The sequence below is a fragment of the Amblyraja radiata genome, chromosome 23 (assembly GCF_010909765.2).
Source record: "Amblyraja radiata isolate CabotCenter1 chromosome 23, sAmbRad1.1.pri, whole genome shotgun sequence".
NCBI lineage: Eukaryota > Metazoa > Chordata > Chondrichthyes > Rajiformes > Rajidae > Amblyraja > Amblyraja radiata.
This window is the reverse complement of record NC_045978.1, coordinates 2,558,485-2,582,733: the sequence shown is the minus strand read 5'-3', so window position 1 is coordinate 2,582,733 and position 24,249 is coordinate 2,558,485. Positions and strand designations below refer to the sequence as shown.

At 48.6% G+C, this 24,249-nt stretch overlaps 1 protein-coding gene across 2 annotated transcripts in view; it reads left to right on the top strand.

Annotated features, from left to right (window-relative positions):
• The window catches only part of hck (HCK proto-oncogene, Src family tyrosine kinase), a 75,011-nt gene that overhangs the window by 27,131 nt on the left and 23,631 nt on the right, over nt 1-24,249 (top strand). Inside the window, exons 1-8 of one of the 2 annotated variants that reach the window (XM_033041341.1) lie at nt 2,103-2,118; nt 5,960-6,077; nt 8,310-8,352; nt 10,127-10,226; nt 12,029-12,127; nt 13,287-13,390; nt 14,463-14,612; nt 16,808-16,960. In XM_033041341.1, the coding sequence (XP_032897232.1) occupies nt 5,961-6,077; nt 8,310-8,352; nt 10,127-10,226; nt 12,029-12,127; nt 13,287-13,390; nt 14,463-14,612; nt 16,808-16,960 (766 nt within the window). In that variant the 5' untranslated portion in view covers nt 2,103-2,118; nt 5,960. Of the gene's footprint in view, nt 1-2,102; nt 2,119-5,956; nt 6,078-8,309; nt 8,353-10,126; nt 10,227-12,028; nt 12,128-13,286; nt 13,391-14,462; nt 14,613-16,807; nt 16,961-24,249 lie in introns of those variants that run through there. The other variant, XM_033041342.1, reaches the window with a different exon arrangement.

The following is a 24,249-nucleotide window of genomic DNA, read 5'->3' as shown; positions in this document are numbered from 1 at the left end:
TGACATTAAACTCTCTTAAGCCTTGAATCTTGAACCCTCTGTGTGTGTGTGTGAAAAGTTGCCCGTCGGGTTCGTATGAAATCTTTTCCCTGTCATCTTAAACCTCTGCCCCCTAGTTATTGATTCCTCTACCCCAATAACAATAGATGTTTTTTTTAATTGTATCTTCGGTAGGAAAATCACGGCAATGTAGAACAGTACAATGGCACAGAGGTACAGTCGCTGCCTCACATGGCCAGAGACCCGGGTTTGATCCTGAGCTTGGGTGCTGTCTGCATGGACTGCGCATTCTCCCTGGGACCACGTGGGTTTTCTCCAGCGGCTCCTCTTTCCTCCCTCATCCCAAAGACGTGCGGGTTTGTCTGTTAACTGGCTTCCGCAAAAAGAAAATTGTCCCCAGGATATGGGATAGAACTAGCGTATGGGTGATTATTGGTACGCGCGGACTCGCTGAGTCAAAGGGTCCGTCTCCACGCTGTATCTCTAAATTAGACTAAAGTGTAAGATGCTGTACGATAGATAAGTTTGTATCGATGAGGTTGTTCGAGTACAACACAATGTACTTGGTGGGAGAGGCAAGGGCCTGTCCCACTTAAACCCCCGTCCCACGGTACGAGTTCATTCCAAGAGTTCTCCCGAGTTTGCCCTGATTCGAACTCGGAGATTTACGGCAACGGTACTCGGGGCTCTCGTGGACATTTTTCATCATGTCGAAAAACCTTCACGAGTCTTCTCGTGCTTACCTGCCGTTAGCGAGTCTTCCCGAGTACCTGCCGTTAGCGCTGAGAGACGTCCCCGAGCTCCGACGTACCCGCTACGTTCATTCTCCGTGCTTACCACGAGTTTGATTTTTTTTTTAAACTCGGGAGAGCTCTTGGAATGAACTCGTACCGTGGGATAGGGCTATTATGCAATTTTTTTTTCGGCGACTGTCGGCACCCGTCACACTCGAAGCCGGTTGCAGAAAATTTTCACCGGGTTGAAAATCCAGCGGCGACCTGAAAAAGGTACGACTCTTTGGGCGACTACCCACGGCCATCTGGTCGCTGTTGGATTTTCGACATGTTGAAAATTTTCAGCAACCTGCTGCGACTAATGACGGTGGCCGGCAAGTCGCCGAGAAAAATCGCATAAGTTGGACAGGCCCTTTAGTGATAACTATGGCAGCTTGGTGGTTTGTGTTCAGCCATGCTTGTCCACCCCCCAATACACTGCAGTCATTTCCGTAACACACAACAGCTGTGAATGGCAACAGTTTTACAGGCGTAACATCTGCAGAAACTTCTTTGCTCTTTAATTCGATCATTCAGTTGAACACTGCGCGAACAACAATCTTTCTCCAAAGTGTATTGTGTGACATGTTTCTGTCAAATGCTGCATGTTCAGTTTGGTAAATGGGTCCATCGGACTGGCTATCCAGTTTGCACCATACATTCAGTGTAGTTTTGTTTAATTTACTTATACAGTTGCCTTACTGTTGTAGATCATCTGTCCACAAAACACAGAGATGGTGTGTATATTTTGGATCAGCACCAGATCATAAGATTATAAGAGATAGGAGCAGAATTAGGCCATTCGGCCCATCAGGTCTACACCGACATTCAATCATGGCTGATCTAACTCTCCCTCCTAACCCCATTCTACCACCTTCTCCCCATAACCTCTGACACACGTACTAATCGCTGTACCTCGGTACGCATGACAATAAACTAAACTCAAACTCATCGGTGAGACCAAGCGCAGGCTTGGCGATCGCTTCGCCCAACACCTCCGCTCAGTTCGCAATAACCAACCTGATCTCCCGGTGGCTCAGCACTTCAACTCCCCCTCCCATTCCGATCCCGACCTTTCTGCCCTGGGCCTCCTCCATGGCCAGAGTGAGTCCCACCGCAAATTGGAGGAGCAGCACCTCATATTTCGCTTGGGCAGTTTACACCCCAGCGGTGTCAACATTGACCTCCAATGTATTTACCTCTGTATCTTTTTTTTTACATTAATATTTTTATTAGAGGCAATGTGCAGTAGTATAAACCGCAGCTTATGCCAAAATACATTTCATGTACATCTTCCATTTTAAATTTAACAAAGAAGAAGTAGAACCAGAGAGAAAGAGAGAAGGTGAAAGGAATAGTGAATGTACTTCTGTATCTCTTGCCCGTGTAATTAACCTTAGCTTTCCCCGATTCAACCCTCAATGGACACGCTTCCGTCCCTTATATAGCAGGACGGGCTCATTGTCCACTGTTTATCAAGTCCCGGAGGCCAGTTTATAACTAGCACATGCTTTACACAAAAAGCACTCTTTGTACGGGTGCCCGAACTCGTGATTTGTTTTTTCTCTTTTCTTCTAATCCCAGCCCTGAGACTAATTGGACATGGGCAGATATTTGCTGATCAGACAACTAGCCAGGGAGGATGCCTGCTTTCCTCTGCTTGAGTTGTCAAAAACAGTTTGAACATTATTCTGAGGCCATGATTTTTATGTTTAAGAGGGAACTGCAGATGCTGGAAAATCGAAGGTAGACAAAAATGCTGGAGAAACTCAACGGGTGAGGCAGCATCTATGGAGCGAAGGAAATAGGCAACGTTTCGGGACGAAACGTTGCCTATTTCCTTCGTTCCATAGATGCTGCCTCACCCTCTGAGTTTCTCCAGCATTTTTGTCTGCCATCATTTTTATGTTTCTTTTATATACCTTATGGGGGAAAATGACAAACTTGATCTTTGATAGCTCCCAGATCACCAGACATGCTATCATTCCAATCTGCTGTGGTTGAGAATATGTTCATCGGATAAGCTATTGAAAATTTTTATTTGCTTGATAGTTTTTGTTCCGTGATTCCTCTTGGTAATATAGGCTGCTTGGTGGGTTTACTTTTAGAGTTGCAGCATGGAAGCAGGCCCTTCGGTCCACTGAGTTCATGCTGACCAGCGATCACCCGTTCACACTAGTTCTATGTTATCCCACTTTCTCATCTACGCCCTACACACTATTCTCTTTTTTCCCGAAACGTTGCCTATTTCCTTCGCTCCATAGATGCTGCCGCACCCGCTGAGTTTCTCCTGCACTATTGTACTTCCTATTTATTTTACATGGATAAGGTACGATGGCATTAAATCCATTTTATGGGACCCCACATTGTAAATTTACACTCTGTGTTTCTCTTCATCATCAATCCGGAAGTGGCGGCGCTGGGAACGGCTGCGGCTCGCCTGCAGTCCGTTTGTCTTTACTTTTTTGTGTTGTTTTTTTCGTTTTGTGTAGTTACGTTTTTGGTTTTTAAGCTGTGTTTATGTGGGGGGGGTGGGGGGTTGAAACGGGGCTTGCTGTCTCTCCCTTCGGGGGAATATGACTTTTTGTCGTATCCCCCTTCTCTGCCTCCGTCTGCGCTGTGGCCTAATGGCGGAGCTGGCGACCTCGAGGCTCCGGAGGCAGAGCCTGTCAGGACTCGCACTGGGCTCGCTCCCGTGAGGGCGGCCTGACGAGGGGCTGAGACTCTCTCGTGAGGGGCTGTGACGCTCCCGTCGGAGTGGCCCAGCCCGAGGGTGGAACGGCACTCCCGTCGGAGTGGCCCAGCTCGAGGGTGGAACGGCACTCACGTGAGGGCGATCCGGCTCGGGGCTGGAACCGTGCTCCGGTGGCTGGGATGGCGTTCTGGCGGCGGCGACCTGAGTCCAGGGTTGAGCCGTGGGCCAGCGGCTGCGTCCGCTGGACTGGAGGGCGGCAGCTTCGACCACCCCGGGCCGCGGTGTTTGAGCCGGCCCGTTCGCGGGGTTCGGTGAGCCGCGGGACTGTTTGTGCCATCGCCCGGTGGGGTATCGCCTCAGCGCAGAGGGAGAAGAGGAGGGAAGAGACAGTAACCCTAAGATTTTTGCCTCCACCACAGTGAGGAGGTGCTTGGAGGATACACTGTGGTGGATGTTAATTTGTGTTTATTGTTGTTTTTTATTGCATGTATGACTGCAGGCACGAAATTTCGTTCAGACCTTAAAGTCTGAATGACAATAAAGGTATTCAATTCAATCAGCCGTCACTCGAAAAGACTGTCCTCTCCTCTCCATAGGGTCGTCTACTTGTGGGTCTGCAGATCTCTGTAGAGGCCGATCCGCGATGCACGCGCTTTGGTGCAACGTGGGCGGTGGTTGGTAGTCATCGAGCCCCCTTCTCTCTCTCTCTCGTTACGGTGCTGTCGCTTTGTCTCTGCGACACGCCGTCGTTCCATATCGTGACGTGCAGCTCCTTCCCGCACGGATTTCCTCCAGGAGCGCCTGTCCAGTGCAATGTGCTCCCAGTTGCTCGATGTGATGTGGATACCACCAGGGGTGCCGGGGGTGAAAGCTGCCCTGCCGGCAGTCTGTTCGTTTTTTCATCTTTTTTTTTAATTTTTAGCGTTTGTTGAAAGTGTGTTTTAATGTCGCTCGGTTTGTTTTGTGTGGGGGAGGGGATTGGGGGAAACTTTCTTTCAGGTTCTTTCAGGTTTGGCTCAGCCACCAAGCACGATACCTGGAGGTTGCAGCGAATCGTCCGATCAGCGGAGAAGGTTATTGGCTGCAACCTTCCCTCCATTGATGAACTGTACACTGCCAGGGCCAGGAAGTGAGCGGGCAAGATCATCTCTGACCCCTCTCACCCTGGCCACAAACTCTTTGAATCACTTCCCTCTGGAAGGCGACTCCGGATTGTCAAAGCTGCCACAGCCAGATATAAACACAGTTTTTATCCACGAGTAGTTGCTCTACTTAACAGCCAAAAATCTGTAGCCTCCCTTTGATCTGGTATTTTGTTGGTTCACGTGCTTGATCAATGGTGTTTTATCATTAATGTTTTATTATTATTATTAATGTTTAGTGTTTTCTGAGTCATTCGTAACTGTCACTGTATGTCATGTTGTTACTTGTGGGCAGAGCACCAAGGCAAATTCCTTGTATGTGAATAATTGGCCAATAAACTTACTTACTTACTTACTTAATTACTTAGCCTCCCCGGAGATGTGATCAAGTTTCGGATCACATTCTCCGGGCTTTACGGCCTACCATCGATGGAGCTGGAGGCCTACTCGGACCGTCGTGAGCCTCACCGCGGGGCGGGACTTAACATCGGAGCGGATCCCTTGCCTGGGATCGCTCCCACCGCGACCACCGCGGACTTTAACACCGAGAGCTCGCAGTCTCGGGAGAGGCTGAGTTGGGAGCTCCAACGCCGCGGAAGGCTCGACCAGCCCCGACGCGAGGTTCGATCACCCGGCGCGGGGGAGCTGACATCCCCCCGATGCGGGAGCTTGATCGCCTCAACGCGGAGGGCCCGAACGTCACCGGCTACTGGAGTCAAGATCGTCCCGTCAACGGGGGCTTGAGGCCCATGACCGAGGAAGAACAAAAGGAAGGACTTGAACTTTATTTCGCCTTTCATCACAGTGAGGAATGTGTAGGAGTCACTGTGGTGGATGTTCATGTTAAAATGTGTTTTTGAAGTGATCTGTTGCTTTTAATTGTATGACTAACCTGGCCAATGAAATTCCTCGTATGTTGTAAAACATACTTGGTGAATAAAGTGATTCTGATTCTGATTTCTTCAGACTGTTCTTGCTGTTGTCCTTGAAGCGTTTCTTTGGCCCGCTGGGGGATCGCCGACCTTCCTTCAATTGACAGTACAGGATGTGTTTAGGGAGACGTGTGTTGTACATGGGGTTGACATGTCCAGTCCATGGAAGTCGCTGCTGCATTACTGTGGTGGTAATGCTGGTCATGTTGGCTTTCTCCAATACGCTGATGTTGGTGCGTCTGTCCTTCTGCCAGTTTAAGCCTTGCAGCCACAAGTTATTGGGCTACAATAATGTTGGAACTACAGTGAATGGTTTCTTGTGAGTTGACATTGGCCGCCAGTGTACTGATGAGGCTATCATCTTCTTTTGGCCGATATCTTAAACGAAAATATTTTCTTAAAATGTATTTTCAGAAGCATGGGTTGTGCCAAATCGAAAGACTCTGTGGACTTGCAAGAAAAAAGCGTACATGATCCTGTAGGCAAATCTCAAACAGCTCTTTATGTGAAAGACCCCACAAGACCCAACAATCCTGTAAGTAAGAATAAAAATATTATCTATGGTCATTCTTCAACTGTTCAAAAAAACGAACCTCTACTCAAATCTTCCAGAGAATATTATTTGTTTTAATGAACGCCAATGCCATATGAATTGTGTGTGCGTATGTCTAGAGTCACAGAGTATGGAAACAGGCCCTTCGGCCCAACTTGCCCACACTGGCCAACAAGTCCCAGCCACACTAGTCCCACCTGCCTGCGTTTGGTCCATATCCCTCCAAACCTGTCCTCACCATGTACCTATCTAACTGTTTCTTAAATGTTGGGATAGTCCCAGCCTCAACTACCTCCTCTGGCAACTTGTTCCATACACCCACCACCCTTTGTGTGAAAAAGTTACCCCTCAAATTCTTATTAATTCTTTTCCCCTTCACCTTAAACCTTTTGTCCTCGATTCACCAACTCTGGGCAAGAGAGACTGTGCATCTACCCAATCTATTCCTCTCATGATCTTATACAGCTCTATAAGATCCACCCCCCCCCCCCCCCCCCTCATCCTCCTGCCCGCCAAGGCACAGAGACCCAGCCTACTCAACCTCTCCCTATAGCTCGGACCCTCTAGTCCTGGCAACATCCTCATGAATCTTCTCTGTACCCTTTGTATGTAAGTATGTACACTCTGTATGTGTGTCTTTGTCGCAATAGACAATAGGTGCAGGAGTAGGCCATTCGGCCCTTCGAGTCACCTTCCCCACCCATCCGTGTGTCTTAGGAAGGGTCCCGAACCGAAATATCACCCACCCATGTTCTCCGGAGATGCTGCCTGGCCCACTGGGTTACTCCTGCACTTGCAGCATCTGCAGTTATTACCTGTATCCACCTATCACTTGCCAAGCTTGTCCCCACCCCTCCCCCCCAGCTCCCATGCTCCTTTCCCCTCCTCCAAACACTCATCTCCCACTCCTGGGTCCCCATTTCCCCTTTATCTCCGCTCCTTCATGTCACCGACGCCTGTGTGGTCGTGAGTAGTCGCCCAAAGTGTCGTACCTTTTTCTGGTCGCCGCTGGATTTTCAACATGTTGAAAACCTTCGGCCACCTGCTGCGACTATGACAGGTGCCGGCAAGTCTCCGGAAAAACTTGCATAAGTGGGACAGGCCCTTAACTCAGTGGGTCAGGCAGCATCACTGGATACCCCATAGATAGGTGATGTTTGGGGTCAGGACCCTTGGGTCGGAATTATTTTAATTGATCGTGCCTTTTTGTTCAATTCAACTCATGTTCTTCGAATGGCATGTTGGCCTTCATAACAAGAGGAGTCGAGTATAGGAGCAAAGAGGTCCTTCTGCAGTTGTACAGGGCCCTGGTGACACCACACCTGGAGTATTGTGTGCAGTGTTGGTCCCCTAATTTGAGGAAGGACATTCTTGCTATTGAGGGAGTGCAGCGTAGGTTTACAAGGTTAATTCCCAGGATGGCGGGACTGTCATATGCTGAGAATGTAGCGGCTGGGCTTGTATACTCTGGAGTTTAGAAGGATGAGAGGGTATCTCATTGAAACATATAAGATTATTAAGGGTTTGGACATGCTAGAGACAGGAAACATGTTCCCAATGTTGGGAGAGTCCAGAACCAGGGGCCACAGTTTAAGAATAAGGGGTAAGCCATTTAGAACGGAGACGAGGAAACACTTTTTCACACAGAGAGTGGTGAGTCTGTGGAATTCTCTGCCTCAGAGGGCGGCGGAGGCCGGTTCTCCGGTTGCTTTCAAGAGAGAGCTGGATAGGGCTCTTAAAAATAGCGGAGTCAGGGGATATGGGGAGAAGGCAGGAACGGGGTACTGATTGGGGATGATCAGCCATGATCACCTTGAATGGCGGTGCTGGCTCGAAGGGCCGAATGGCCTACTCCTGCACCTATTGTCTATTGTCTTCTGTTTCAACTTGTTGGGCGGTTCTTTGTACTTTGAACCAAAACGTTTGCCCATTTTGTATGAGCAAAAACCGTGGGTTGAAGAAATTACCTTAAATTGAAATAAGGGCTGGGAAAATGGGGCGTATGTGGAGTATATCTCCATTGCAATAACTACATCCATGGTAGTATTTTATTCACCCCGCCTTTGTGTTCATTCTGAGTGCTTTCATAGAATCTTAATACGAAATAGTTGTGGAAATATGTGGATCAAATATGAAAACGTATTATGACAGACTTCAAACCTGTACTAAAACAACTGGATATTTTTATACTGATGACATTTTCTTTTTCTTTAGATCTCAAATAATGTTCTATCCACCAATAATTCATCTTCAGGAGGTATGTATGAAATCCTAATTCCTGGTTTTATCTGTCTCTGGTTTAATGCAGTCACATTAGGTGCCAATGTCACTGGACATGCACTCCTCGATTAATGATGTCATTACTGTTCTGACCATTGGTCAATCGATCACTTTGTGTGGACCCTGTGTGTTAACTCTGTGTTTGACAGCTTGGATTCAAAATACTAACAAATAATCAATAAGTCTAAGAAGTCGTTGGTGAGATGCCATGAGAATGTCACCAGTTTCTACCAAACTTTCTTGTACTATTTTGCCGGTGGAGTCTAATCTTCATAAAACTGATGCCCAAGTTGTATGTTTATGAAAGAACTGCAGATGCTGGAACAATCGAAGGTAGACAAAAATGCTGGAGAAACTCAGCGGGCGAGGCAGCATCTATGGAGCGAAGGAATAGGTGACGTTTCGGGTCGAGACCCTTCTTCAGACTGAAACGTCACCTATTCCTTCGTTCCATAGATGCTGCCTCACCCGCTGAGTTTCTTCAGCATTTTTGGCTGCCTTACTAGGCTGGAGTCTGATCAAAAACAACAGACCCATTAGTTGCTGTATCTGTATCTGAGGGGGGGGGAGCGGGGAGATGAAAGGATAAAGCGGAGACAGTGGACTGTGGGAGAGCTGGGAAGGGGAGGGGAAGGAGGGAGAAAGCAGGGACTATCTGAAATTGGAGAAGTCAATGTTCATACCGCTGAGGTGTAAACTACCCAAGTTTATATGTGACTGAGAAACCCAGTTATATGTGACTGAATAGGGCGGCACGGTGGCGCAGCGGGTAGTACGGAGTTTGTGTGTTCTCCCTGTAACCGTGTGTTTTCTCCGGCTGCTCCAGTTTCTTCCCGCACTCTATAGACCTACAGGTTTGGAGGCTAATTGGCTTCTGTAAATTATAAATTGTCCCCAGTGTGTAGGGTAGTGCTTGTGTACGAGGTGATCGCTGGCCAGCACGGACTCGGTGGGCCGAAGGGCCTGTTTCGGCACTGTATCTCTAAAATCTAAAGTAAGACTCCTCCACTCAATAGACAATAGGCGCAGGAGTGGGCCATTCGGCCCTTCGAGCCAGCACCGCCATTCAATGTGATCATGGCTGATCATCCACAATCAGTACCCCGTTCCTGCCTTCTCCCCATATCCCCTGACTCCGCTATCCTTAAGAGCCCTATCTAGCTCTCTCTTGAAAGTATCCAGAGAACCGGCCTCCACCGCCCTCTGAGGCAGAGAATTCCACACACTCACAACTCTGTGTGGAAAAACTCCCTTTATCTAGAGATTTTATTTTTGATCGTAGATAACCACAAAGATACCAAAGCGAGTGAATGCAGCAAGTTGTGGTGGAGACACCCCCACTGCTGCGGGCTCGTGCTGCTTATAAACCGTGGCTAATATCTGCACTCACTGGGTAATGTCATTGGGTATTTTTAAAACGGAGATTGACAGATTCTTGATTGGAAAGGGTGTCAAAGTGTACGGGGAAACGACAGGAGAATGAGAGGGAAAAACACATCAGCCGTGGTTGAATGGCGGAACAGACTCGATGGGCTGAATGGCCTAATTCTGCTCCCATGACTGATGATCTCCTGGTTTGCGAGCAGGATCTGTAAACGTGTGTTCGGCCGGGCTAGGAATATGATCCTTTGCTCTTGCATCTGCCAGGCATGATCGCTCACAATTCTGATTGTAACGAGAGGCTGAATGTGACTAACTTAAAGGTCCTGTGTCTCACGGAGGGGAATTGATTGAACTCTTCACCCTTGCAGGAACCGATGACATGGTAGTCGTGGCTCTTTATGACTACGACGGGATCCACGAAGGAGATTTGAGTTTCAAGAAAGGAGAGAAGGTCAAAGTGATCTCGCAGTGAGTAAGAGTTGTCCGGCCTTGATGTTCACCCTGACTGAGGTGGATGGGCGGGAGGGGAGCTGTGTGGGGAATAATAGGTACCAAGAGCGGAACTCGCTAGCAAAACATGGAGGGGACGGGGGGACACAATGTTTTGGCGGCCACGTGCGCATGCGCTCACACTCACACACACGTGAGGCTTCGAAGGCTCAATCCAGCACTAAAAACGGAGATTTTAAAATCGGGATCACAAAAACTTGGGGGGGATGTCCCCCACCTCTCAAAACATGGGGGGTACGTGTCCCCTCTGCCCCCCCCCCCCCCCCGGGTTTTCCGCCCCTGATAGGTACACATCCACCACCGATTATCTAGCAGCTGGTGGTTCGAACAAAATTACAGGACCGACTTGAAATCACAGAAGCCCCCCTGAAAATGTGACGCCTAGGCCAGGTGAGGCGGGAGATCTCGACTTCTGCAGCTGATCGGCGGGTCATATTTCCCACCCTCTGGAACCAAGGGTGCAGGGACATCAGTGGTGGACCTGTGCCAGTAATTCTCTTGGCGGTAGGTTACTGCCCAGTCACGCCTCTTAACAATATATTCATCATGTGTACCGGCACGGCTTCATCTACAAAGAAACATAGATGGGAACAATTCATAAATTATGTTTGTAGACAAAATGGTAGCAAAGTTCGAGCCACATAGATTTAGTCTAACAATGAATATGCTTGCTAGCATAAACAATGATGCTCCTTTATCCATTGAGGCTATAAGTGAGAGAAATATACACTTTCCCCTGATGCATGGCAAAGATTAGCAAGAAATCATGTTAAGGGGCTGTCACACTTGGGCGACCTAATCCGCGAGTTCTGGCGAGTTTGCCCTCGACTCATACTCGCAGCATGGTCGACACGAGGTCGTAGGAGGTCTTTGTAACTCCCCTTCATGCTCGAGAGTGGTCCCCGCGTACTCGAGGCTTCAGCTAGATCGCGGCGTATTTTTCAACATGTTGAAAAATGCTCGACAGTAAAAAAAGGTCGCCATGGAAAAAAATTGATACTTTTTTTACTCATAGGTTTAGTCGTAGTAGGTCGGTATGTTAGTCGTAGGTAATCGAGGTCAGTCGTAGATAGTCTTCAGTCTTCATCACAGTCGAAGGAGGTCGTCTTCACCCTCCACTATTCGGTGTCCAATTTTCCCGGAGTTGGTCGTAGCTAGTCATAACTAGTCGTAGCTGGTCTTCAACATAGTTGAAGGAGGTCTTCAACATGACTCTTTTTCAAACTCTCCTAAACTCTTCTAAACTCGCCAATTAGGTCGCCCAAGTGGGACAGCCCCTTTAGCACACACAAAACTGTGCAATATTCAGAGTTTATACCCCAAACCCCTGAATTTAATCTTGACTTACATTGTGCAGTACTGATTTGTTCCATTGTGATAGATAGACGAGCATTAACTCAGATAGACGTCTCAACAAATTGTTGCTGCCACAAAGGTGGATAACTAATGCTTGAAGTGTATCGATGAGGATCAATAAAGTTCCCACACAAAGGAATTATGGTGACAGGGAAAAAGGACACAGAGTGCTGGAGTAACTCAGCAGGTCAGGCAACATCTTTGAGAACATGGATAGGCGACGTTTCGGGTCGGGACCCTTCGATCCAGAGATGCTGCCTGACCCGCTGAGTTACTCCAATACTTTGGGTCCTTTTTTCCGCTGCTTCATGAGATGCTCATGTGAGGTGACATCCAGCAGCATTGTACGTGGTAAACGCACAAATCAACCAGGCTCGTTGAAATGTCTTTCTTTTTTGTTTTAGACAAGATGAGTGGTGGCTGGGATTATCTTTAGCAACCAAACAGGAAGGTTACATTCCAAGTAACTATTTCGCCAAAGTTAACTCACTGGAAACTGAAGAGTAAGTATCCATGAAATTGTCCCTGTGTGTCATGTTGCCACTTGCGGGCGGAGCACCAAGGCAAATTCCTTGTATGTGAATACTTGGCCAATAAACTTATTCATAAACTCATGAAATGTTTGCATTTATAACTTAAGGTGGTTAGAGGCAGGTTCCACGATTATTTTTCCCACAGGTGATATTTTCTCCAAAGTAGTTGGTTTGTGGTATGGAATCAACCTGGAGTATTGTGTGCAGTTTTGGTCCCCTAATTTGAGGAAGGACATTGTTGCTATTGAGGGAGTGCAGCGTAGGTTCACAAGGTTAATTCCTGGTTAATGCTGGGACTGTCATATGCTGAGAGAATGGAGCGGCTGGGCTTGTATACTCTGACCTTGGGTGCTGTCTGTGTGGAGTTAGCAGGTTCTCCCTATGACTGCGTGTGCTTCCTCCAGTTGCTCCAGTTTCCTCCTACGTTCTAAATCCGTGCGGGTTTGTGGGCAAATTGGCCCTGTGTAAACTGCCCCGGGTGTGCGGGGAGTGGATGAGAAAGTGGGATAACATAGAACTAGTGTGAGCGGGTGATTGATGGTCGGCACGGACTCGGTGGGCCGAAGGGCCTGTTTCCATGCAGTATCTCTAAACTAACCTAAACTAAATGTCACATCAAGAAGGCAGCTCACCTCTGCCTACTCGGTTACGGATCTTGAAGAAAAAAATGTGGTCGTACACACACACACACATGCACACACACACACACACACACGCACACACGCCCACACACACGCACACACGCCCACACACACACACACACACATACACACACGCACATGCCCACACACACACACATGCACACACACACACACACACACACGCACACACGCACACGCACACACGCCCACACACACACACACACACACACGCACATGCCCACACACACACACACACACACACACACACACGCACACGCACACACAGACAGACACATAAGACACACACACGCACACACGCACACACACACACACGCACACGCACACACAGACAGACACATAAGACACACACACACACACACTTCCATTTCATCAAATGAAGGTACGTTTGAATGTACTAAAGAGTCCAAAAAGAAGCAGTGAAGATGAACTCCTCGAACTAACCCATGTTCTGTGTATTTCTATTCAAGCTGGTTCTTCAAGGGTGTCAGTCGAAAGGATGCAGAGCGACAACTTCTGGCATCGGGAAATAAACTTGGCTCATTTATGATCCGAGACAGTGAAACAACCAAAGGTGAGGAGTCGTAGTAACTGTGGCATGTCGGTTCCCAGGGATATTTCACCATCTTAAGGGGCAGTAACACTGTAGAACAAATCATCTGGAGTAAGACACACAATGCTGGAGTAACTCAGCAGGAAGGGACATCTGGAGTCGTAGGTAGAGTTGCTGCCTCACAGTGCCAGAGGTTCGATCCTGACCTCTGCTGCTGTCTGCGTGGAGTTTGCACGTTCTCCCTGTGACCGCGTGGGTTTCCTCCAGATACCTCCGACGTCCCAAAGACGTGCGGGTGTGAAGGTTAATTGGCTTCTGTAAATCGCCCCCAGTTTGTATGGAGTGGATGAGAACGTGGGATAGCATAGAACTGGGGTAAACAGGTGATCGATGGTCGGTGTGGACTCAGTGGCCTGAAGGGCCTGTTTCCTACTGCATCCTTTAATCAATTCAAATGCCTAATTCCTTTACTCCCAAGTGTAATTTTTTTTAACATTAATAGAATAAACTTTACAAGTTTGGGCGTTTGTACACTGCCTATTGTTATAAGGCCTTAATTTGGAAGAGATATTCTCAGAGTGGAGATATGGAGGGAAATCACTCACAACTTGGTTAAAATATTTAGTGATGGACAACTATATCATTTTTTTTTGTGATGGGAGCAGAATTAGGCCATTCGGCCCATCAAGTCTACTCTGCCATTCATTCATGCCTGATCTATCTCTTTCCCCTAACCCCATTCTCCTGCCTTCTCCCCATAACCCCTGACACCCGCACTAATCAAGAACCTATCTCTGCCTTAAAAATATCCATTGATTTGGCCTCCACAGATTCACCACCCTCTGACTAAGGAAATTTCTCCTCATCTCCTTCCTAAAGGAACGTCCTTGAATTCTGAGGCTGTGCCCTCTGGCCCTAGACTCCCCCACTGGTGGAAGCATCCTCTCCACATCCACTCTATCCAGGCCCTTAACTATTCGATATACAGAAGGTTGCTTTGATGATATTATTGGGTATGGTAATTGAGTTTTATTTAGTTTTATTGGACGCTAACATCTCTCCCTGTGTGTGTGTGTGTGTGTGTGTGCATTAGGGAGTTATTCTCTCTCTGTTCGAGATTACGATCCAGCGAATGGCGAAACGGTGAAACATTACAAGATCCGTACCCTGGACAACGGCGGTTTTTACATCTCGCCCCGAATCACCTTCACCGACCTGAACGAACTCGTCAATCATTACAAGCGTGAGTGTTTGTTGTGCGGTAAAGCAGTCTCGTTACATCGGGCTGTTCTGTGGGATAACGTTTTACACTCACAGGGAGATACGTCTGAAATAGTCGCCTCTCAGCAACCTGGACACGATGGTGTTATTTAATTAACGGTGCGTTGGTAAATATAAGTCCGATACTAATTTTCCGGCATTTGCCATAAATCTGTACCGCCTTCAATCCGGACAAAATTACCAGAGCAATTACCAGAGTATCCCCCCCCCCCCCCCCCCCCCCCCCGAAGTCTCCCCGAAAATGTGTCCCCTAGGCTGGGTGAGGCGGCCGTTCCCGACCTCATCGGGACTTTCGCGGCCGATCAATAGACAATAGGTGCAGGAGTAGGCCATTCAGCCCTTCGAGCCAGCACCGCCATTCAATGTGATCATGGATGATCATCCACAATCAGTACCCTGTTCCTGCCTTCTCCCCATATCCCCTGACTCCGCTATCTTTAAGAGCCCTATCTAGCTCTCTCTTGAAAGCATCCAGAGAACCGGCCTCCACCGCCCTCTGAGGCAGAGAATTCCACAGACTCACAACTCTCTGTGAGAAAAAGTGTTTCCTCGTCTCCGTTCTAAATGGCTTACCCCTTATTCTTAAACTGTGGCCCCTGGTTCTGGACTCCCCCAACAACGGGAACATGTTTCCTGCCTCTAGCGTGTCCAAACCCTTAATAATCTTATATGTTTCAATCGGCGGGTGGAATTTGCCCCATGTGGCCGGCGCTCCGGAACTCTGGCCAGGCCGGAGCTGGCAGATCCGTTCCCACGGCCGACTTTGCGGGCTGGTATCTCGTCCCCCTCGGCTGCCTTGGCGGAACATTCTGGTACCGTTGAACCTCTTGGTGACCTCTTGGTTGGGTCCGGCAAAACGGAACATCCAGAAATGCTCTGGAACCAGGGTGCCTGAAAACCAGTAGTGGACCGTTATCAGATGTTACAGTGGAAACCCTGTTTATGAACGAACTGAGGTCTTCTCAGTTGTCCCAGAGTGGAAAGCCTCATCTCGAGGTAGAGATGGAGAAACAGTGAGTTAGCGACAAGTCCCTGCAAGAGGCAGGATAGGAAGATGTGTGGTCCAGATAACTGCAAGACTCAGTGGATTTGTGGGTAGATGCCCAGACAGAGGCAGGTCGAGGCAGCATCTCCGGAGATCATGGATCGGTGACGTTTTGGATCAGGACCCTTCAGACTGAGTGCTGCAGGGGAGGAGAAAGCTGGAAGAGAGGTTGGACTGAGACAAATCAAGGCAAGTGATAGGTGGATACAGGAGAGGTGGTTAGCAGATGGGTGGACAAAGTAAATGGGAGGAAATCAAAAGGTGGTGAGTGAAGGAGAGCGTAATGTGGAGCCTGAGGAAGGAATATGGGTGGGAGGGGACGGGAAAGAAAGGAATTATTGGTTAAGGGCCTGTCCCACTTAGGCGACTACAGGCGACTAGGCTGTCGCCACATGGTCGCCGGGGTGTCGCCTGTACGGTCGTGAGTCGTCTCCTCAGTCGCCCAAATAGCCGTAGCGTTTTTCTGGTCGCCACTGGATTTTGAAATGTTCAAAACCTTTCGGCGACAGTCGGCGACCGTTGGGCTTGTCGTAGCTCGTCTTCTCCTGACGTAGGTGCTGTCGTAGATTGTCGCTAGATGACGTAAGTTGTCGCTGGTGCTGACTTCGGTGAATTCCATTGTCGCAGTCGCCTAAATGAATCGCCTAGTGAGACCGGCCTTTCAGTTGCCATTCCGTGCTGTACTGAATATGGAAGGACCATTTAGAAGCCTAATAATGGAGGGGGTGAATCTGTTCCTTAGTCTGGTGGTACACACCTGCAGCTTCTGTATCTTCTGCCCGATGGGAGAGGGGCAGAGGAGAGATGACCGGGGGTGGGGAAGGTCTTTGATTGCAACAGAGAAAGCGAATATAAAATACCAGCATCCAGTGAGAATTTTTGACGAACTGTATCAAATTGTTGAATGCAGGACATATAACTAGTGGCAAAAGGGTAATAAAGACCAAAGCTCTCCCTCCGCACATCATGTGAGTGTCATGTGTGCTAATGCTTTCCTCCGGTCCTCATCAGTTTGAAGATCAATTAGTCACAGATGATGATATAGTTCTGGTCTATTCTCAACACGAGATCCACGATTACCAGCTGACATTGCTTTCCCCCTCAATGACCAGACATAGGGGATGGCTTGTGCCAGAAGCTGACAAAGGCCTGCCTGAGTGAGAAACCAGAGAAACCGTGGGAGAAAGATGCCTGGGAGATCCCGAGGGAGTCCCTCCGATTGGAGAAGAAGCTCGGAGCTGGGCAGTTTGGAGAAGTGTGGCTGGGTGAGTCTCATTTTCACTCTACTACACTAAACATAGAAACATAGAAAATAGGTGCAGGAGGAGGCCATTCGGCCCTTCGAGCCAGCACCGCCATTCATTGTGATCATGGCTCCCCTATCAATAACCCGTGCCTGCCTTCTCCCCATATCCCTTGATTCCACTAGCCCCTAGAGCTCTATCTAACTCTCTCTTAAATCCATCCAGTGACTTGGCCTCCACTGCCCTCTGTGGCAGGGAATTCCACAAATTCACAACTCTCTGGGTGAAAAAGTTTTTTCTCACCTCAGTCTTAAATGACCTCCCCTTTATTCTAAGGCTTTAGACTTCACAGTTACAGCGCGGAAACGGGTCCCTTCGGCCCACCGAGTCCGCGCCGGCCAGCGATCACCCCGTACACTCGCACCGCCCGACACAGTTTACAGAAGCCAATTAACCTACAAACCTGTATGTACGTCCTTGAAGTGTGGGATGAAAACCGGAGCACCCGGAGAAACCCACGGGATAGCTCGTGCAAACTCCGTACGGACAGCACCCATAGTCAGGATGAAACAGACAGCACTAGAACGAAGGTAGACAAAAATGCTGGAGAAACTCAGCGGGTGAGGCAGCATCTAGGGAGCGAAGGAAATAGGCGGCGTTTCGGGTCGGGACCCTAGAACGATGTGAGGCAGCAACTCTACCGCTGTGCCACTGTGCCCCCTTTAATCTTCTTCAAAGGACTTTCTTTTAAACTTGTACCTAAACGTTGATTGAATTATGGGACATGCAACTTGGTATTTATGGGGGGGGGACCATGATTGTTCCATTGGTGGCTCCAGTGTCATTGGAACAGGTTGGATCGCAAGATGACTCTAACTTTACCACAAGTTCCTGATATCATTTATCATGTTGCATCACAGCTCGCTTTGTGTAAAGCTCCATTTCAGGTCAGGGTGACCATGACGCTGGAGGCAGAAGAGGTGTCCTGACCCGGAAAGTCACCTATCCATCTTCTCCAGAGATCCGCTGAGATACCGAATCCGACCTTTCCGTCCTGGGCCTCCTCCATGGCCAGAGTGAGCACCAGCGGAAATTGGAGGAGCAGCACCTCATATTCCGCCTGGGCAGTCTGCACCCTAGCGGCATAAACATTGACTTCTCCAATTTCCGGTGGCCCTTGCTGTCTCCTCCCCTTCTCAGCTCTCCCTCAGCCCTCGGGCTCCTCCTCTTCCTTTCTTCTTTCTTCTCCCCGCTCCCCCCCTTCCCCCCCCCACCCACATCAGTCTGAAGAAGGGTTTCGGCCCGAAACGTTGCCTATTTCCTTCGCTCCATAGATGCTGCTGCACCCGCTGAGTTTCTCCAGCACTTTTGTCCACCTCCGCTGAGTTACTCTAGCACTATGTATCTTTTTTTGTAAACCAGTATCTGCAGTTCCTTGTGTCTTTTATCAGACGGTGGTTACATTTGCTGAACTATGTTTAATGCTTCCAGGATAACCTTGTGAGCCTTCCTCCATTCACACACGGCTTGGGTTTGCGGAGGGAGGGTGTACTATTGAACCCAGGCTTTTACCGCATGTACCAAGCTCAGACACAAGATGCTGGAGTAACTCAGCGGGGAAGAGGCAGCATCTATGGAGGGAAGGAATAGCTGACGTTTCACTTATGAAACATTTAAGATTGTTAAGGGTTTGGACACGCTAGAGGCAGGAAACATGTTCCCGGTGTTGGCGGAGTCCAGAACCAGGGGCCACACAGTTTAAGAATAAGGGGTAAGCCATTTAGAACGGAGACGAGGAAACACTTTTTCACACAGAGAGTGGTGAGTCCGTGGAATTCTCTGCCAGTGGAGGCAGGTTCTCTGGATACTTTCAAGAGAGAGCTAGATAGGGCTCTTAAAAATAGCGGAGTCGGGGGATATGGGGAGAAGGGGTACTGATTGGGGATGATCAGCCATGATCATATTGAATGGCGGTGCTGGCTCGAAGGGCCGAATGGCCTACTCTTGCACCTATTGTCTATTGTCTATTGTTTTGGGTCGAGACCCTTCTTCAGACACAAACCTTGGATTTAAACCAGCATCTGCAGTTCATTCCGACACCTTTTACCACGTGTAGTCTGTAAGAGGTTTTGCCTTGCCTCAGTAACAGCATCTCCTCAGTGAAAATGTTCTGGTTCAAGCCTCCTGTCGGCAGTTTTATCCGGCCATTAATGCCAAGAGCCTCTGGATTTTACATAGAAACATAGAATAGGTGCAGGAGTTGACCATTCGGCCCTTCGAGCCAGCACCGCCATTCAATGTGATCATGGCTGATCATCCAGAATCAGTACCCCGTTCCTGCTTTCTCCCCATATCCCTTGATTCCATTACCTCTAAGAACTCAATCTAACTCTCTCTTGATTACATGCAGTGAACCGGCCTCCACTGCCTTCTGTGGCAGAGAATTCCACAGATTCACAACTCTCTGGGTGAAAAAGTTTTTCCTCGTCTCAGTCCTAAATGGCCGACCCCTTATCCTTAAACTGTTTTAGCTGTTAAACGGATTTTAGTGGTCAGATAAAGTCCTGCCTTCGCTCTGGACGTTCCGTTTGACCTCTCTACACTTGCTTTGTCTGTGAAACTCACAATCTGTTCCGATAAGCTTATTCTCACAAAACTGTTGACCATCCAATTTCGCTTCCTCAGCTGCGAATAACCTCGCCTTTCATTATCACAAACTCCGGCGTTGATGTAAATCATCGCCAAGCTTCCAGCTTTCCTTGCGGAAGGGGGAAGCAACTGCAGATAGACAAAAGTGCTGGAGAAACTCAGCGGGCACAGCAGCATCTATGGAGCGAAGGAAATAGGCAACGTTTCGGGTCGAAACCCAAAGGGTTTCAGCCCGAAACGTTGCCTATTTCCTGAAACGGTTCCCATTCGGCGCGAAACGTTGCCTATTTCCTTCGCTCCATAGATGCTGCTGCACCCGCTGAGTTCCTCCAGCACTTTTGTCTACCTTCGATTTTCCAGCATCTGCGGTTCCTTCTTAAACACTTGTTCTGTTCTGTGTTCGATGAAGACTGAAGCTCAAAGTCCCTTTTTCTATTCTGACATAAAATCATTACCTTTCCCTGGTTGTTGTCTGAAACTCATCAGCACTGTTGACAATCTGAGATCACATTCCATTCTGCCGTGACCGTGGGTCTGGTGATGAGCGGCACTCGCTGGCATCGCCAGGTCATAAGTGATAGGAGAGTTAGGCCATTCGGCCCATCAAGTCTACTCCCCCCATTCAATCATGGCTGATCTATCTCTCCCTCCTAACTGCAAATGCTGGTTTAAAACCGAAGATAGACACAAAAAGCTGGAGTAACTCAGCGGGACAGGCAGCATCTCTGGAGAGGAGGAATAGGTGACCTTTTGGGTCGAGAAGAGTCTCGACCCGAGTCGACAACCATGGCTGATCTATTTCTCCCTCCTAACCCCATTCTCCTGCCTTCTCCCCATAACCTCTGACACCCGTACTGATCAAGAATATATCTATCTCTACCTTAAATATATCCACTGACTTGGCCTCCACAGCCTTCTATGGCAAATAATTCCATAGATTCACCACCCTCTGGCTAAAGAAATTCCTCCTCATCTCCTTCCTAAAAGAACATCCTTTAATTCTGAGGCTATGACCTCTAGTCCTAGATACTCCCACTAGTGGAAACATCCTCTCCACATCCACTCTATCCAAGCCTTTCATTATTCTGTATGTTTCAATGAGGTCCCCCCCCCCCCCCCCCCCCCCATGCTTCTAAACTCCAGCGAGTACAGGCCCAGTGTCAACAAACGCTCATCATATGTTAACTCACTCATTCCTGGGATAGTTCCTGTAATTCCTGGGATCATTCGTGACCCTCTCCAGAGCCAGCACATCCTTCCTCAGATATGGTGCCCAAAATTGCTCATTATATTCCAAATGCAGCCTGACCAGCAGCTTTTTATAGAGCCTAAGCATTACATCCCTGTATTTGTATACAAGCCCTCTCTAAATAAATGCTAGCAATGATTTGCTTTCTTTACTACTGATTATGATACTACCGGTCAGAACCAGTTCCATCCTCGCCTCGATGCTGGGGACCCCCCCCCCCCCCCCTCTTCACACATGACTGTTCCATCACACAGCTGGCTGGCACCTGTGGTTCTGAAGAAGGGTCTCGACCCGAAACGTCACCCATTCCTTCTCTCCAGAGATGCTGCCTGTCCCGCTGAGTTACTCCAGCATTTTGTGTCTATCTGTGGATCTCCTCTGGGTAAACGTGGCATCTTGCACAACTCGCCTCTCTACGACTCTCACCATCCCCATCGTCACCACCACACACTGACTCAGCACTTCAACTCCCCCTCCCATTCAGAATCTGACCTTTCTGTCCTGGGCCTCCTCCATGGCCAGAGTGAGTCCCACCGCAAATTGGAGGAGCAGCACCTCATATTTCGCTTGGGTAGTTTACACCCCAGCGGTATGAACATTGACTTCTCCAATTTCAGGTAGTCCTTGCTTTCTCCATCCTTCCCCTCCCCTCCCCAGCTCTCCCACAGCCCACTGCCTCCGCCTCTTCCTTTCTTCTTCCCACCCCCCCATCAATCTGAAGAAGGGTCGCGACCCGAAACGTCACCTATTCCTTTGCTCCACAGATGCTGCCTCACCCGCTGAGTTTCTCCAGCATTTTTGTCTTCCTTCCTCCAGTTACATGTACAGCGTTATGTTCTCTGCAAGATTCCAGCGCCTGTAGTTCCCTGGTTCTCCTGTTCCCTTCCTCTCCCGTTGCCCACTCACTGATGGCGGCATTATGATTATAGCCACATGTCTGTTTTGTTCTCTTCCTGTCATGTACCCTCTCACCTGGAAATAGTTGAGGCAGGTACAACAGCGACATTTGACAGACGTGGATGCAGGTTAATACACCAAAGGACACAAACTGCTGGAGTAACTCACCAGGTCAGGCAGCATCCCTGGAGAACATGGACAGGTGATGTTTTTGGTCGAGACTCTTCTTCGGACACAAGTCTGTAGAAAGGTCCCAACCCGAAACGTCACCGAGTCATAGAGTCTTCAGCCCACACTTGCCAACATGCCCCATCGACACTAGTCCCACCTGCCTGTGTTTGACCTCATAGCCCTGTCCGATCCATGTACCTGTCTGAACCTGTCACCTATCCATGTTCTCCAGGGATGCCTCCTGACCCACTGAGATACTCCTGCACTTTGTGTGCTTTTGAATATTTAAGAGACATTTGGACAGATAAATGACTAGCAAAGGTTTAGAGAGCTATGGTTCAACTGCTGGCCTTCTGAGTTCCTCCAGCACTCTGTGTTTTGCTCAAGATTCCAACATCTGAATTTCACTGTGTCTCCAGTCTATCTTTTCTGTTAGACAATAGACAATAGGTGCAGGAGTAGGCCATTCGGCCCTTCGAGACAGCACCGCCATTCAATATGGTCATGGCTGATAATCCCCAATCGGTACCCTGTTCCTGCCTTCTCCCCATATCCCCTGACCCCGCTATCTTTAACCCTATCTAGCTCTCTCTTGAAAGTATCCAGAGAATCGGCCTCCACTGAGGCAGAGAATTCCACAGACTCACAACTCTCTGTGAGAAAAAGTGTTTCCTCATCTCCGTTCTAAATAGCTTACCCTTTATTCTTAAACTGTGTGGCCCTTGGTTCTGGACTCCCCCAACATCAGGAACACTGTTTGAGAATCACAACCTGTTGACTCCTGGGGATTTTATTAAACATTGAATATTATCTGTATTTGTCTTTCTAACTGAACTATGTCATTAGAGTAAGGTAAACATTGGCCTTGCCAGCGTCCTCTGTGCAGGCAGAACAGGTTTTCTATTAAAGACTTCTGAAGTTGGATTGCACCCGCCCAATACGAATAAATTATTCTTCTTAAAATGTCATTCCCCATCTTTGGTTTGAAGTATTTCCTGTCACGATTTGTAAAATATGGCAAAATGTGGACGCAGCCCAGGCCATCACACAAACCAACCTCCCTTCCATCGACTCCCTGTTGTTCCCGATGTTGGGGAAGTCCAGAACAAGGGGTCACAGTTTAAGGATAAGAGGGAAGTCTTTTAGGACCGAGAAGAGAAAAACATTTTTCACGCAGAGAGTGGTGAATCTCTGGAATTCTCTGCTACAGAAGGTAGTTGAGGCCAGTTCATTGGCTATATTTAAGAGGGAGTTAGATGTGGCCCTTGTGGCTAAAGGGATCAGGGGGTATGGAGAGAAGGCAGGTACAGGATACTGAGTTGGATGATCAACCATGATCATATTGAATGGCCTCGAAGGGCCGAATGGCCTACTCCTGCACCTATTTTCTATGTTTCTATGACTCCATCTACACCTCACGCTGCCTCGGCAAGGCCAGCAGCATCATCAAGGACCAGTCACACCCCGGCCACTCCCTCTTTCCCCCTCTCCCATCGGGCAAGAGGTACAGAAGTGTGAAAACGCACACCTCCAGATTCAGGGACAGTTTTTCCCAGCTGTTATCAGGCAACCGAACCATCCTATCACCAACTAGCGAACGGTCCTGAGCTACAAATCTACCTCATGAAGACCCTCGGATTATCTTTAATCGGACTTTACTGGACTTTATCTTGCACTAAACATTATTCCTTGACCCTGTATCTGTAAACTGTGGACAGTTCGATTGTAATCATCGGTAGACAAAAAATGCTGGGGAAACTCAGCGGGTGAGGCAGCATCTATGGAGAGAAGGAATTGGTGACGTTTCAGGTCGGGATCAGACTGGTGTCGGGGGGGGGGGGGGGGGGGGATAAAGAAAGGAAGAGGTGGAGACAGTAGGCTTTGTGGGAGAGCTGGGAAGGTGGGGGGGGGGAAGGAGGGAGAAAGCAAGGGCTATCTAAAAATTAGAGAAGTCAATGTTCATACCACTGGGGGTAATAGGCAACGTTTCGGGTCGAGACCTTTCTTCAGACTGATGTGAGGGTGGGGGAAGAACAAAGGAAGAGGTGGAGCCAGTGGGCTGAGGGAGAGCTGAGAAGGGGAGGAGAAAGTAGGGACCACCTGAAATTGGAGAAGTCAATGTTCATACCGCTGGGGTGTAAACTGCCCAAGCGAAATATGAGGTGCTGCTCCTCCAATTTACGTTGGGACTCACTCTGGCCATGGAGGAGGCCCAGGACAGAAAGGTTGGATTGGGAATGGGAGGGGGAGTTGAAGTGCTGAGCCACCGGGAGATCAGGTTGGTTATAATCATGTGTAGTATCTTCACAACGAGAAAGCTTTTCACTGTACCTCAGTACACAGA